The sequence below is a fragment of the Taudactylus pleione genome, unplaced genomic scaffold (genome assembly GCF_031769625.1).
Source record: "Taudactylus pleione unplaced genomic scaffold, aTauple2 ptg000135l, whole genome shotgun sequence".
Lineage (NCBI taxonomy): Eukaryota > Metazoa > Chordata > Amphibia > Anura > Myobatrachidae > Taudactylus > Taudactylus pleione.
Window position 1 is genome coordinate 3881939 of NW_028284537.1, and position 14349 is coordinate 3896287.

The 14349-nt window shown below is 45.2% G+C and overlaps 1 protein-coding gene across 2 annotated transcripts in view; it reads right to left on the reverse strand.

The window, feature by feature from the left end:
* Positions 1-10983: 10983 nt before the first annotated feature.
* LOC148522979 (monocarboxylate transporter 2-like) overlaps positions 10984-14349 on the reverse strand; it is a 73894-nt gene continuing 70528 nt past the window's right edge. For both annotated transcript variants that reach the window (XM_088473447.1, XM_088473446.1), the window contains exon 5: positions 10984-13952. In XM_088473447.1, coding sequence (XP_088329573.1) covers positions 13660-13952 — 293 coding nt within the window. In that variant the 3' untranslated portion in view covers positions 10984-13659. The remainder of the gene's footprint in view (positions 13953-14349) is intronic.

Consider the following 14349-nt stretch of genomic DNA (forward strand, 5'->3'; position numbering starts at 1 on the left):
CGAAGAGCCCAGTGCTTAACCAGTGGGGTGGTTTATTCTGCAATAACGTGAAATGTACAGTCGTACTCACAGTTATGCATACACAGACTCATCAAATGGAGGGGAGCATACAGCTCTCGCCGTATATATTTATATATGTGCTGTTATTATGCAGCACATTAATATGTAATTATATGACCCAGAGTGGGTGCTACTATTAGGTAGCATTAATTACTTTTGATTTTGGGGTGAGCATTTGGGCGTGGGGCCCCTGGAGTGGCTCTGGCAGGGCCTTTTTCAGGACATCATCACTTAATTCACATAGATACTGTTTCATCACCTATTTGTTTATTATTTATGTAATTTTAATTCTCTTTTAGTATATTAACACTTATTTATTATCTTTACACATCTATACTTTACACTTCACTATCACCTTCTTTCCCTTTTTCGTGTGATGTCCTGGGGATGGTCCTTGGCTCGATTCTTTGGGGTGCCCTGCGCCTCAGACGTGAACCACTGAATGTTAGGGACGCCGGTATAGAGGAGCCTTGACGCTGGCCCGGCTCTTAATCATATATTTGCAAATGTATGCAACTAATAGCTCTGAATATCTATAATCATGTAGGGTTCAAGTATTTTTTGCTGATATTGTTGCAGTGTGCTGGAGGGAATACCATTTTCTTCTGTGGTTCAGTGTAAACCCCACTCTTTACAAGCACCTGTGCAATATCATTAAGCTGATGTGAGTGACCTCTATATTTTTTATTATAATTTGCAGATGCTGTAGGGAGCAGAGCAGGAGGAGCATGTCTGAGGTCGGACCTCTCTAGCTAAGCTCCGACAGGTCCTAGTGACCTGCGGCTCTATCTGTCAGATGCTGGAGGGAGGCCACACAGGACCGCATCTCTTCCAACATGAACAACTAAAAGATTTTAGTAGCACTAAGCTGATACATACCACAGAATTGGCCCTTTACATACTGTACATGTTCAGCTCGGAATTGAAAAGACAAAAGCACAGAAACATACACAGAGTATACAGCTCACACCTACATATTACGTGGGTGTGTTCATTTATAAAGCTGTGACTAGGCAGAAATACTTAAGGGGCCTATTCACTACACGACCAGGAAGTTTTGGTCGCATCGTTCACAAAGTCGTGTAATGGATCACCGGCAAGGACCAGAGAGGCGCATGCACGCTTTGTCCTTGCTGACCCCGACTATCTACGCAATACACTTTTCAACCTGACGACGCTCGTCAGGTTCCCTATGTTCCGAGATAGGAGGTCAGGATCCTGCGCTGAAAGATGTTCTGTGAATGCCGTTCAGTGCGGGCACCGTGCCCGGCGACCTGAAGGTCTGAACGCTAGACGTTCAGGTTTTCAGGTCGCCTAATGGATGGGCACCTTTAGCCAGCTATCAGATATCAGCTGAGTTTCCCTGTTAGCAGGGGCGTCTCCAGGGCTATTAGCGCCCTGTGCCAGCAGAGTGCTCTGCACCATGTGCGACCGAAATTGGGGGCATGGCCTAATTAGCATAGGCCACCCCTCCTTGTCGTTATCCGAGGGGTGTACCCGCATGGCACGCCTCCAAATAACGTCAAGCTGGAGGGAGCCTCACTAGCTGGGCTTCCCCCAGCCCTCTTACGACATTCAGACTACAGGGTCCCGGCACCACCGTACAGCTGCGGCGGTGGGGGTCCCCAACCCCCGATTTGACCACCCGCAGGCCACTTTGGCCCACGGGCAGTACTGTCCCGCTAAAATCAGGATGCTTGGGAAGGTTGCGCCCTCTATGGGTGGCACCCCTGTTCGACCGCTCAGGTCAAACACCCCTAGAGCCGGCCCTGCCTGTTAGTGTAGGCTAAACCCAGGCTGTTAAAGAGGTAGAACACACTAGTGAACAAGCTTAGTGGCTGTTTAGCTACAATTTGGAAATAATCTGTCAATACCCAAATAGTCTATTAAACAGAGGACTTGTTCCCTCTATATATGAAACCCTCCCAATCGGATCGCAGTGCACCAGCATTCACTGACCTATCACAGCAGTCGTCCCAATAGTTCTCTATTGGAACTAAAATATGTGGCTATTTAACAAGGTCCGAAAAGATCTTCAAAAGATAGCCTGGTAGGGAGGGCTGTGAGAGCGTAACTCTGGGCCTCACTCAGTACAGATCGCAATTGCAATCGCAGCTGCGAAATCGCACGCAACGCCTGCCACAGCTCAGCCAGCATAGACGCCTACGGCGGCTTTCTCGTATGCGTTCATCCTCGCACATCTGCGTATACATTTACATCAGGTCTGACCAGCCGCAGAAACGGCAAGTCTCCTCGCACGCTGAGAGCTCTCATGCTGCATATGCCATCGCAAGTGGCTAATTAATCCACGTTCAAATGGACAGGCACGCCTGCATTTCTCCGACCACTCCCCCGTCCCCACCCCCAAACGCTGACGTCCTGGTCACTCACATGCAGTGCGGCTGTACGAATGCGCAATGGTAAACAACCGATCGACTGCATGTATATTCGCTATTGCATACACGGCTGATTCAGGCCCTCTGATCACTCAGGACACATGCGTGATTTAAAAAACAAAAAACAGTCTGCGTGAACACTGTCACAGCGTGTGACTCTGAAACACGCCCTTTATGTCTTATGTTTACATTGTACTTGTATATGCGGTTTGTAAGGCATTGCGGACCCCTTGTGACATCCTATAAATAATGGATAATAATAATAATAATAATATGTATTGTTATGGAAGTGCCTTTTTAATGAACATCCAATGGGAGATTTTGCCTCTATAAAATATTTAAACTTCTGATAAAATTCTTAATAAAACCTATATATAGAAGCTAACTGCCGGTAGTGATATAGGCAATAATAGTCAATGTACAAGGCTAGGGGGGTATCCTGTCACATGGTAGACATTTACCATGCCAACATTCATAATGTCAGCACCAGGTCGACACCCTGAGAATGTTTACATGTTCATAATATTGATATCTCAAATGTTACCTAGTGAAATGTCTACATTTTCAGAATGTTGACCATTAGGTGGCGCTGAGAGGATAAGGCTGTAGGGGGCGGGGAAGGAAAGAGAGGCACTAGAGGGAGAGTTAAGAGGCAGAAATTAGGAAGGTATGCTTACCGGAACGCCAGCGCATCAGATGACTCTGCCGGTCACATCCGAGACCTGGAAAAAGACCCTGGAGACGCCACTGCCGCCAGGACCAGGTAAGTAACCGCTGGGCCACCATAATGAATGTCAACATGACCACTGACGAAATGCTAAGCAGGTCAAAAATTTTGACCATGTTGGCATTCTCATGTTAACTTAACATGCTGCACCCAGGCTAGGGTCTGACATCCAAGAAAATTCAGAGTAACCTGACAAGACTTTCTATTTTTGCCAGAAGAGTCTCGTCCTGTCGGATTGGCATATTGCTCGGGTAGTACAATACTATTGCTTTGATTGTATTTTGCCTTTATTACCTTTATTGGTAGCATCCAAACTTCTCCTAATAATACTGCATACTACTGTGAGAATGTCACCCGTGTTCATGGACCAATAAACCTTAATTATTTACCCCTCAACAGCTCCAGGTTTTGCAGGTGATCCTGATTTCAGTGGGCTAAAAGGGATCTCATAGGGAAGAGCATAGCACGGACCGATCACATGCGATCTAACTGCGTATGGCATGTGATTTAATTTGTACCAATGTTCCAGCCAGGAAGTTTGAGCAGTGCTCCGTAATGTCATATGGGAAGAGGGTAAAGACTGGAAACATAGTAAATGCATTGCAAAAGCCAGAAAGCATGTAAAGTGTATTGAAAAAGCCGTAAACCAAAGTAAATGTATTGAAAAAGACAATCATATTAAATGCATTGAAAAAGCCGGAAACCATGTAAAGTGTATTGAAAAAAACGGAAACCATTGTAAATGTAAATGTACTGATAAAGCCGTAAACCAAAAGTAAACTTTTAGAAAAAGACGGAAACCGTAGTAAATGTATTGAAAAAGCCAGAAACTAAACCATTCTAAAGGCTTCAATAAGATTACTATTGTTTCTGTTTTTTTTCAATACATGTAATATAATTTCCGGACTTTTCAATGCATTTACTGCGATTTCCAGCTTTTTCAATATATTTACTATGCTTTCCTACTTTTTCCATGCATTTAATATGTTCCCAGCTATTACCCACACCCTGTCATATGCCAGTGTTATATTATCCCTTCTACTTATTCTGCAGAGGAATACAGTCAGGTGCATAAATATTGGGACATTGACAGAATTTTCATATTTTGGCCCCTTAAAAAGTGGGAGGCACACATAGAAACCGTTGTAATTCCTACACCGTTCACCTGATTTGGATGTAATTACCCTCAAATTAAATCTGAAAGTCTGCAGTTAAAGCACATATTGTTTGTTTCATTTCAAAGCCATTGTGGTGGTGAATAGAGGCCAAAATATGAAAATTCTGTCAATGTCCCAATATTTATGCACCTGACTGAATATAAATCACAGCGGCAGGAAGCAACTTCTTGTAATTGTAAATAAAAATTTAATAGTACAGTATTCATGAACATACAATAATTTTCAAAACAATTTTGTTCCACATGTACATTATTATAACCAGAAGAGATATTGTAGGCACAGGTAACACTATTTGGTCCGGTATGGAGGAAAGTACCTTTATACAATATTATCCAAAAATGTCAATTCTTGGAATTAGAAATGTCGGGGTGGGGGGGGGGGGGGAATAGTTAATAAACTTTTTCAAGTATAACTAGAAGCCATGCAAACCTTGGTGAGCATATTACATTACCAGACATCACTTTGCTGAATTAAAGTGCAATTTGTCTGTAATTTCCCCTGAGACCGAAACAGCCACATAGGACAAGATGCAGCTCTAATCATAGGATAATTTCTTCTCATTAGCCTATGAATACACAGTAACCGTTATAGAGGCTCCGAATATTTGTATTCTCTAAGCCTCTAAAGAGGTAAAATTGTTCAACTACAGTAGATGGCTTAACCCCAGTACTAGAAAATGCTGATTTAAAAGGGTTATGCACTTTCGGAACTCTGTACGTACTATAGTGCCTCGAGCTCTGGGGTCTGTGTACTAAGCCTTGCAGAGAGATAAAGTGGAGAGAGATAAGTACCAATCAATCAGCTCCTGTCACTTTACAGGCTATGTTTGAAAAATGACAGTTAGAAGCTGATTCTCCATTCACTTTGGGGTCTATTTACTAAGCAGTGTTAGGAGACAGAGTGAAAAGTGATAATGTGCCAGCCAATCAGCTCCCAACTGTCATTTTTCAAACACAGCCTGTGAGATGACAGTTGGGAGCTGATTGGCTGGCACCTTATCACTTTTTACTCTGTCTACTAACACTGCTTAGTAAATAGACCCCTAGGTCATTGTAAGCAAAAATGTATCACTCTTAAAGAAAGGATGTGTCCTAAGCTTAACTCTGCATTTCAGTGTAAAAATAAAGCTGCCCAGTACTTGTTCACTACTGTACATGCAGAAGCAGTCAGTCAGTATTTCCCCTGCATGAAATAAATAAATGCATTTGCACCCCCAGCAACATTCCCAAAGTGTGTTTCTGTACTGAGGTTTGCACGTTGATGAGACAACCACAGCGGTGTAGCACTTTTGAATAAATGTTATCAATTCGGGTGCGCAGACCAATATTCCATCCTGTTTCATGTGCACATTGCAGACAGTTAGAACAGCTGCTGGATAGGAAGTGAGACTAATCTGCAGAAGAATCAACACCACCTTTACCAAACAAATAAAGATTTGACTAACACATTATTAGGGGTGTGCACTGGCCACTTTTCGTGTTTTGGTTTTGGATCTGGATCTTTCTTTGTGTTTTGGATCTGGATTGGTTTTGCAAAAACCACCCTTCCGTGTTTTGGATCTGTATTTTTTTTTTTTTTTTTTTAAAAAAGCATAAAAACAGCTAAAAATCACAGAATTTGTTTTTTGTTTTTTTTTTGTTCCTACACTATTATTAACCTCAATAACATTAATTTCCAGTCTATTCTGAACACCTCACAATATTGTTTTTAGGCCAAAAGGTTGCACCGAGGTACCTGGATGACTATGCTAAGCGACACGAGGCCCATCTAGGAGTGACACTGCAGTGGCAGACAGGATGGCAGTTTAAAAAACTAGGCCCCAAACAGTACATAATGCAAAAAAAAAAAAAGAGGTGCAAGATGGAATTGTCTTTGGGCCCTCCCATCCACCCTTATGTTGCATAAACAAGACATGCACAATTTAACAAACCAATTATTTCAGCGACAGGGTCTGCCACACGACTGTGGCTGAAATGATTGGTTCATTTGGGCCCCCACAAAACAAGCTGGCAATTAATCTGTCCCTGCACAAACTGGCTCTACGGAGGCAAGGTGTAATACTCATCCTTTGTTGATGCACATGCAGCTAACACACACACAAACAAACACATAAAAATAAACACTTTTTAAATGTTTTAATTTTTTTGGCCACTTTGGAGGTTACACTACCCTTCAAAAGACCAGCCGGCCCTTGACTTATGACACAGGCACACACTTGGCGCTGCTACTTCGTTGATGCACGTGCGGCTAACACGCACAGAAACACGGAAAAATTTTATTTTTGCACTTGGGGGGGAGCACCCTTGATGGACAGAGCACCCCCTGGACAATACTAAAGCACCCCTTTATGACTACAGTGACACAGGAGCTGCTGAAGCCCCCCCTCTTCTGTCTGCACACAGCTCCTATGGACAACACAGCCGTTATGAGACAACATCACTGCACGACACAGCCCAGCCAGCCCCTATGAACTTTGGACACAGCCCCTATGGACAACAGCAGCACCAGCACAGCAACCCCCACCCTCCCTCTTCACTGTCCACAGCCGGAGAGAAAAATGGCACCAATGCGGGGACCTTTTATAGAATCCAAAGCCCGTGAGAATCACACAGCACAAGGATGACGTTTTGCCTCGTTCTGGGAACAGAGTCTGGTGGGAAAACCAGAGCCGGGCTCGGTTCCCGGCTCAGAGCGGGGGGGTTTGAATTTCTAAAATCCTGACACGCACATGCCTACACATTATATAATTAGTAAAAGAAACACATTTACATAGGAGTATTACCCACAGATGTATTTTATTACCCTATGGCAGTGGTTCCCAATTTTTTTGAATCACAGCGCCATAGAGTATCAGCATTGTTTTCACGGTACCCCGAAGCCAAAATTGTTGTTATTGAGTAATTCAGAAAAAATGTTGTAAAGTGAAGTAAATTGTGCTTACCTGTCATCCCTAGGCTCAGTTATGTGGTGATGGACAGGTTGGCGCTTCTGTTTGTTCACATATTTACATTACATTGACCGTAAATAATTTGATTTGGTGCTGGACCACCAACCAGAGGCATCCCTGCAAGTGTCCGTGGCACCCCAGGGTGCAGCGGCACAATTTGGGAACCACTTCCCTATGGCCTATGTTATGTTGATTACATAAACTAACCGTTTACTCAGTAGTTATCCGGTGCCCGATACCCATAGGAACGGTCTCAGGTCCTGATTCATCGAGGATCACTATTGCGGTTACGCACGCAATCGGCAGATTGTTGCGCTCTGCGCATGCATCACTTTGCGCAAACACTACACTGCGGTCGGGACTTCGATCTCAGGGTCTCATTCAGACCCGCTCGCGAGCGCAGGACGCTCGCAAGCGGGTCGATGGTACCCAAATGCGCACGTCGGAGGGAGCTCCGCCGTGCGCATGCGCGAGACCCGGCGAGCGACGGGGTAGCCGTCACTCGGGGTCTCGCACCAAAGGGGGCGTGCTCTTGATGGTGAGTGACAGCACGCCCCCTTTGGTGGGCGGGCCGGAGGCGTTCCCATGGGAATGCCTACCGTCTGGGTCCGGCACCACTGACATCACTAGTGATGTTAGTGGGAGTGATTTTGGCTCTGATAGAGCCAAAATCACTCCAGGGCTTGCGGTCACCGAGACCCTACCGCAGGGTCTCGTCGCAAGCCCGATGGTCGCTCGCATAAGCTGTGGGTGGTAACCCACAGCTATGCGAGCGTCCAAGAGGCCGCTCCAAGTTTAGGTAGGAGGGCCCTGATTCAGAGCGAGCACTCTGGTCAGAGCGTCCGGCTCTGAATCAGGCCCTCAGTGACTACGCAGACCCATCGCAGAGAGACTGACAGGAAGTGACTGTTTGTGGACCTGAGACTGTTGCACCATTGTGAATTTAATAGCACCTGGTAGAAATGCCCAGCATAATAATTATTTACCACATAAATTGGGAATACAAACACTATGGACTGGTCATCACTGTTGTTGGGGAGGTCTTGATATTAAGCCTGGGAGCTTGGGTCTACTGATGAAGGACATTTTTATATAACCTCTGTTACATTACGCTAAACTCCGGGATTTATCAGGTTACTTCTTGCTTTAGACTGGGTCCCCCACATACCTTAATGTACTCCATACAGCAGTGAGAACCGTAATGCACCCCCCATGGTGTACAGCCACCCAATGGCACCTGTTTTTCCTATCATACCATCTTCCACCAAGTAGTCCCCCCAAGGTCCACTCTTTAAAAGGGAAAATGACCATTACTGGGCTGTGCGACCCAGTATAGTGAGATTACCCATAAACTAAATCAGCAATGTAGTAAGGTAACATATTAACTCTTCACTGTGGTGTACCTCTGACTGTGATGGGAACATATACTATACTAGTTGGGTCAGAATAACAGAATTAAGGTGTTACTAGAAAAAGCAGTGGGCCACAGTTAACAGTCAGTGACTAGTGAGAAAGAAAGATACAAGGTGGGCTTGACTGTTGGTACATGTACTTATATCTCTATTTCACCATATTAAGTTATTTGGAGTAAGATTATATTACATTTTTTAGTCCTGGAATGTACGTTTATCAATGTGTTCATACAGTAATGCTGGGTTTTTTTTCTTCAAATTTTATTCAAGTGTCAAATAAAAATAATAAATTTCCACAAACTGCATCAAAACAGTAGGACGGAGTGCATTTCATATGCATGGAGGTAATTAAACACCCGAGCCTGTGGGTGTCGGCCCCTGGACAAGAAGGGGCTGGTTGTTTAGGGAGGTAGTGTTGTGGGGTGGGGTTAGGTTTGGTTAACCTATAGGATTGGACAGGGGTTGGAGTTAGGATAGTTAGCCTATAGGATTTGGCAGGGGTTGGAGTTAGGTTTGGTTAGCCTATAGGATTTGGTAGGGGTTGGAGTTAGGTTTGGTTAGCCTATAGGATTTGGCAGGTGTGGGGTTTTCAGTGCTATTTCAGAGTTGCTGTTTGGCAGCCATTTCACAGAAATTTCTCTGGACCCGGCTGTTTCCCGCCCTTCCTCCCTTATTCATTGAGTTGTTTAGTGTCGAGTTTTCTTGTGGCGGGAAAGAACGGTAGCAGTCTTTGGAGCTCAGCTCCCAACTATCATCTGTTTGAAAAAGGACAGTTAGGAGCTGATTGGCTGGAGCACCATTTATCATACGCAACGGGTTTTATCACTTGTTGTGAATGATAAAACTCGTTGATAAATAAGGCCCAAGGTATGAGAGACAGTCACAGCTAGCAGCAGAAACACATAGGCCCAAATTTATCAATGAGTGATATTCTTGTTATCACTCATTACTAATCTTAAATGGTCGCTCCAACCAATCAGCTTCTGTCATGTTTGAAAAATGACAGTTAGGAACTGATTGGTTGGAGCACCATTTAAGATTAGTAGAGAGTGATAACATACCATGAATATCACTCGTTGATAAATCTGGGCCTTAGAACTATCAGATAAATGAGGAGTTTATAGTGTGACCTGTCCCATAAACTAAAGGTGCCCATACACAATGCGATTTATATACGATCCGATCTCGTATACGATTCCCTTGAAATTCTTTACGATTTGTGCCAACAATGGAACGATTGTACAAACGACCATACGATTAGACCAGGCATGTCACTCAAAATACCAACCGGGCCGGATATTCAAGGTCTAAGTGTGTGTGGGCCGCAAGAGAAAAAAAAAAATCTTATATGCAATTTTGAAAAGGTTTATTATTAATAAAAACCAATGCAGTGCCCCCTGTAGTAGTGCCCCTTATGCAATGCCACTGTAGTTGTGCCCCTTATGCATTGCCCCCTGTATAAGAGCCCCTTATGTAATGCCCCCTTCATAAGAGCTCCTTATGCAATGCCCCCTGTAGTAATGCCCCTTATGAAATGCCACTGTAGTTGTGCCCATTATGCAGTGCCCCCTGTATAAGAGCCCCTTATGTAATGCCCCCTTTATAAGAGCTCCTTAGGCAATGCCCCCTGTATGAGCCCCACACAGTGCCCCCAGTAATGCCCCTTATGCAGTGCCCCCAATAGTGTCCCTTATTCAATGGCCCCTGTACTGGAGCCCATTTGCAGTGCCCCCTGTAGTGTCCATTATGCAGTGGCCCCTGCATAAGAGCGCTTTATGCAATGCCCCCTGTATTAGAGTCCCATAGGCAGAGCCCCCATTAATGCCCCTTATGTTGTGCCCCCAGTTATGTCCCTAGTAGTGCCCCCTCCAAGTATAACACAGGCCCCACTCCCCTATGCAGTACTTACCTCTCTCTTACTTACCTCTCTTCAGAGACGCTGCTGCTGACTGGATCTAACAACATCCAGCAGGGCAGACCGCTCAGATTGCGGGTGATGTCATCCAGCGTGCCGCATCACTGGGAACGCTGGCCTCTGAAGCGATCAGAGGATTCTGTAGTCTCTGATCGCTTCAGAGACAGTGTTTCAAGTTTAAAACACAAATATTATGTGGCCCAGTCACCCCTGCTGCGATCGGAGCTGAGCTCCGATCACGGCAGGGGTGATTGGGCCGCATAATATACGTATTTGAGCCCACACTGTTGGGCCGCATTAAAATGTTTCTTTGGGCCGCATGCGGCCCGCGAGTTTGACATGCCTGGATTAGATGCTCGAAATACACAATACTGTAGGTCGAAATCTTACTGCAGGTTCAGTTAATCTACGCTGCGGATACACGATGCTGGGGAAAATGGGCAAATCGTGTAAATAAAAAAAAAAATTGCACCATGTATGGGCACCTTTAGTGATGACAGTCATTTTGGGGCCAAACCATTATACGTAGGAATGCAGCCTCTATTAATTCACCCTGTGCTTCATATATATTATCCAAGCCATAGGTCAATGCAGAGCTTCTCAAATTCCACCATTACAGTCCCGGTTTTAAGGGTATCCATGCTTATCCAATATATTAGTACAAATATACAGATATGTCTGCAAACGATGTGCCTTATTCAGAGCGTGACACAAACAGAATATGCATTTCATAAAATAAGTCACATTTTTGTGGCCTATTCACAGTTAGTTGCATATAGGGCCTGATTCAGAGACCAACGCTAATACAACTTTAACGCAGAGCGAGTGCTTGTTTGCCGTGTGCTGCGATTGCATTGCGATTATGCATGTTCAGAGGAAGCCATCGCTGAGTGAGTGACAGACTGTCAGCGTTTGGAGGTGGTAATCGGGAGTGGTCACAAAACCGCAGGCGTGCCTGTCCGTTCAAACGCCGTTACACAGGCGTGCATAAATTAGCCACTGCTATTGCATACGCAGCTCTGCGTGTCATAAGAGCACCCTAGGCAGCGGCAGCTCAGACCTGCCGCAATGGTAAGATTGCCGCCGATATGCTTCGATGTTTACGTAGGTAGCGTTCCCACTAGACTGTTTAAGTGGGGCGCCGCGCCATGTCCTATTTCTAAAGGTCAGAAAGCACCCTGTCCTCTGGCGCGGTGTCCCGCTGAAACAACCTCTGGGTTCTGTCCCCTCCCGCGGGCCGCAGTGTCCCACAGGTGGGGAAAATGGCGTGGCAGCGGTCATCACCGGTGAATGGATGCCGGGTGCATGCGCCCAGCATTCATTCACAGTGAAGGCAGCACTTGGGGGGGGCTGCCCGGTAATAAGTGCCGGGCACGCCCCCAAGTGTGACGGAAAGGGGACTCGTCATAAAGACACACACCTTTTCATTGGCCACATCCCCTTTACGGGTGCGCGCGCAGAAGTGCCCTCTCTCTAGGTCCGGCGCCCTGGCTGGCGCCGGACCTAGAGTGAACACTACGTAGGTATGCGTAGTCGCACTCAGGTAAGAAGGCAGCAGTGAGCGTCTTTAAGCTCAGGTGATCTGCGCTAACATTAGCATATTTTTGCAGCTGCGTTGCGTACGAAAACGCAGCTGCGATCGCATTAGCGTCCGTCTCTGAAATAGGCCTGTAGTGCGGCTGGAAAAAGACTGAAGGCGTGGCTTCACTGTGATCACTGAAAAATGCAAACAAAAAAAAAAAATCAAATCACAATACATAATGGGAGACAGATTACAGGTAATGGGTGGAAAGTGAGCAGTGGAAATGTTATGACAATGCTTAAAATATATGTGCAGGTTTCCCCTTTGTCAACTGAGTATGAAGCATTCTTTATCTGTGTAAAACAATTGTGTCATTTGTGGTATAAAGTGACTTTCAAAATACAAAATACAGTTTTCATGCGTTTGCATAAATGGGTGTGTTTTTATCGTTTGCGACCAATCGGATGCATCTGTGTGCAACTTTTGTTATAGTTCTAGCAATGCAAATTATGCCCCTCCAGGCAACTGTTTGCCAGCCATAATAGGTGCAAGTCATGACTATGCACCCACACCACGCCCTCTTACTGTACTTTGGTTTCATCTTTAGGCCCACTGCTTGCACCTGCACGCCCATTCAAGTCCTAGTCTCAACTCCCCTATTTGTAAGCAGCCGCAGGCCTGCCATATTTTTATATGTCATTAGATCTTAAAATTATTTTTTATTACCCCTAGCAATACTGTGTCCGGAATGCAGGACGCACTGCATTTTGAATTTGAAGCATCCCACCATTCATCGCAAGCATAACGGCATTTACTAACACTATATGCTTGAAGAAAATCACAAAAGACAGAGCTATCCTTTGCGATAGAGGGACTTCCGGCTTTAGGACCCAGAAGTTCTTTCTGGGCATGCGTCGAGTAACACATGCGCTGCGGGGGGGGGGGGGGGGGGGCTGGGAGGGATCCGATTGGATCCCTCTGAGGGGAAATGCGAATAGAAGCCCATTGGCTTCTATTAGGGAACCGTGTAACGCCCACCACATCCAAGCTCCAGAATGTATCGCATTCCGAAGCTTGATGCCTACGCGGGAAGCGGCCAAACCTCCGAATGCGGCATTTGACCGCAAAATTGGCTTTGCTGCATCTCGCCCTTCATGTTGTATACATTAAAATCATGTATGTACATATGAACACATTATTAAACATACAATTCTTCATTAGCATGGAATGTGAGAAGGTGTAATCAGTTTAAGCATGTTTTCTCCTTCTTGCAAACTGTTTGCATGTAGTAAGTAACACGTGATATATCAACATCAATTACATATACATGAGATTTGTCCTTTATCCTAATATTCAGTGTAAAGTAATTTGCCTGGGACGATGCCACACAAAGGGGTGGCGTTTGTACTTTGCGGACATACGGACTGACAGAGCGCAAAACTGACCCACAGGCAAATCACGCCTACAAATGAGGACGCCTGTTAAGGTGGCCCCAAGTCCTTCTAACTTGTATGACCCGATCCATTCACTTCTTCAGATTTCTCTGTCTCGCATTTTGCAGAAGGGATTTCGCCGCCATTTTTTGTCACTTGATCATTGCCCTCTTTAACCAGACTGGCACCTTCCGTCATTTCCATCTCTTTCTTTTGGTCTTGTTCTGCCGCCTGCGCCTCTTTCCTCAGCATGCGGTAGTTGTAGAAATTCCCAAAGAAAAGGAAGACACCGGCAAACACCATGATGGCCCCGCATTCAATAAACATATACCGGTAATCTCCAAAGGCATCTACAATTGCACCTGTAAATGATAAACACATAAAAATATTACAACAATAGAACTTAAGAGTGGTTTACTTAAAAATTTGGTGCACAGACAGGGTCGGAAAGGCCAGCAGGGAACCAGGTCAATACCCGGTGGGCCCCGCTGCTTGATGGTCGCCTAGTATTGGAGTGTGGCCCAGGCTATACTGAAGGTACCTGGCTCTCTAATCTCCAAGGAGACACCTAACCTGGCCAAAGGCACTCCTGCATTTCCAGAACCCAGGTGCACTATATGCTGATGTTCATCGCAGTGACCCATCATGGACATTGCTCACCCTATTTATCACAGAAGAGAAGAAGAACCACTTGGCTCAGAAGCAACCAAGTCCAAAATGTTTTTAAAAAACTAACATTACAGTTATATAACATCTTTC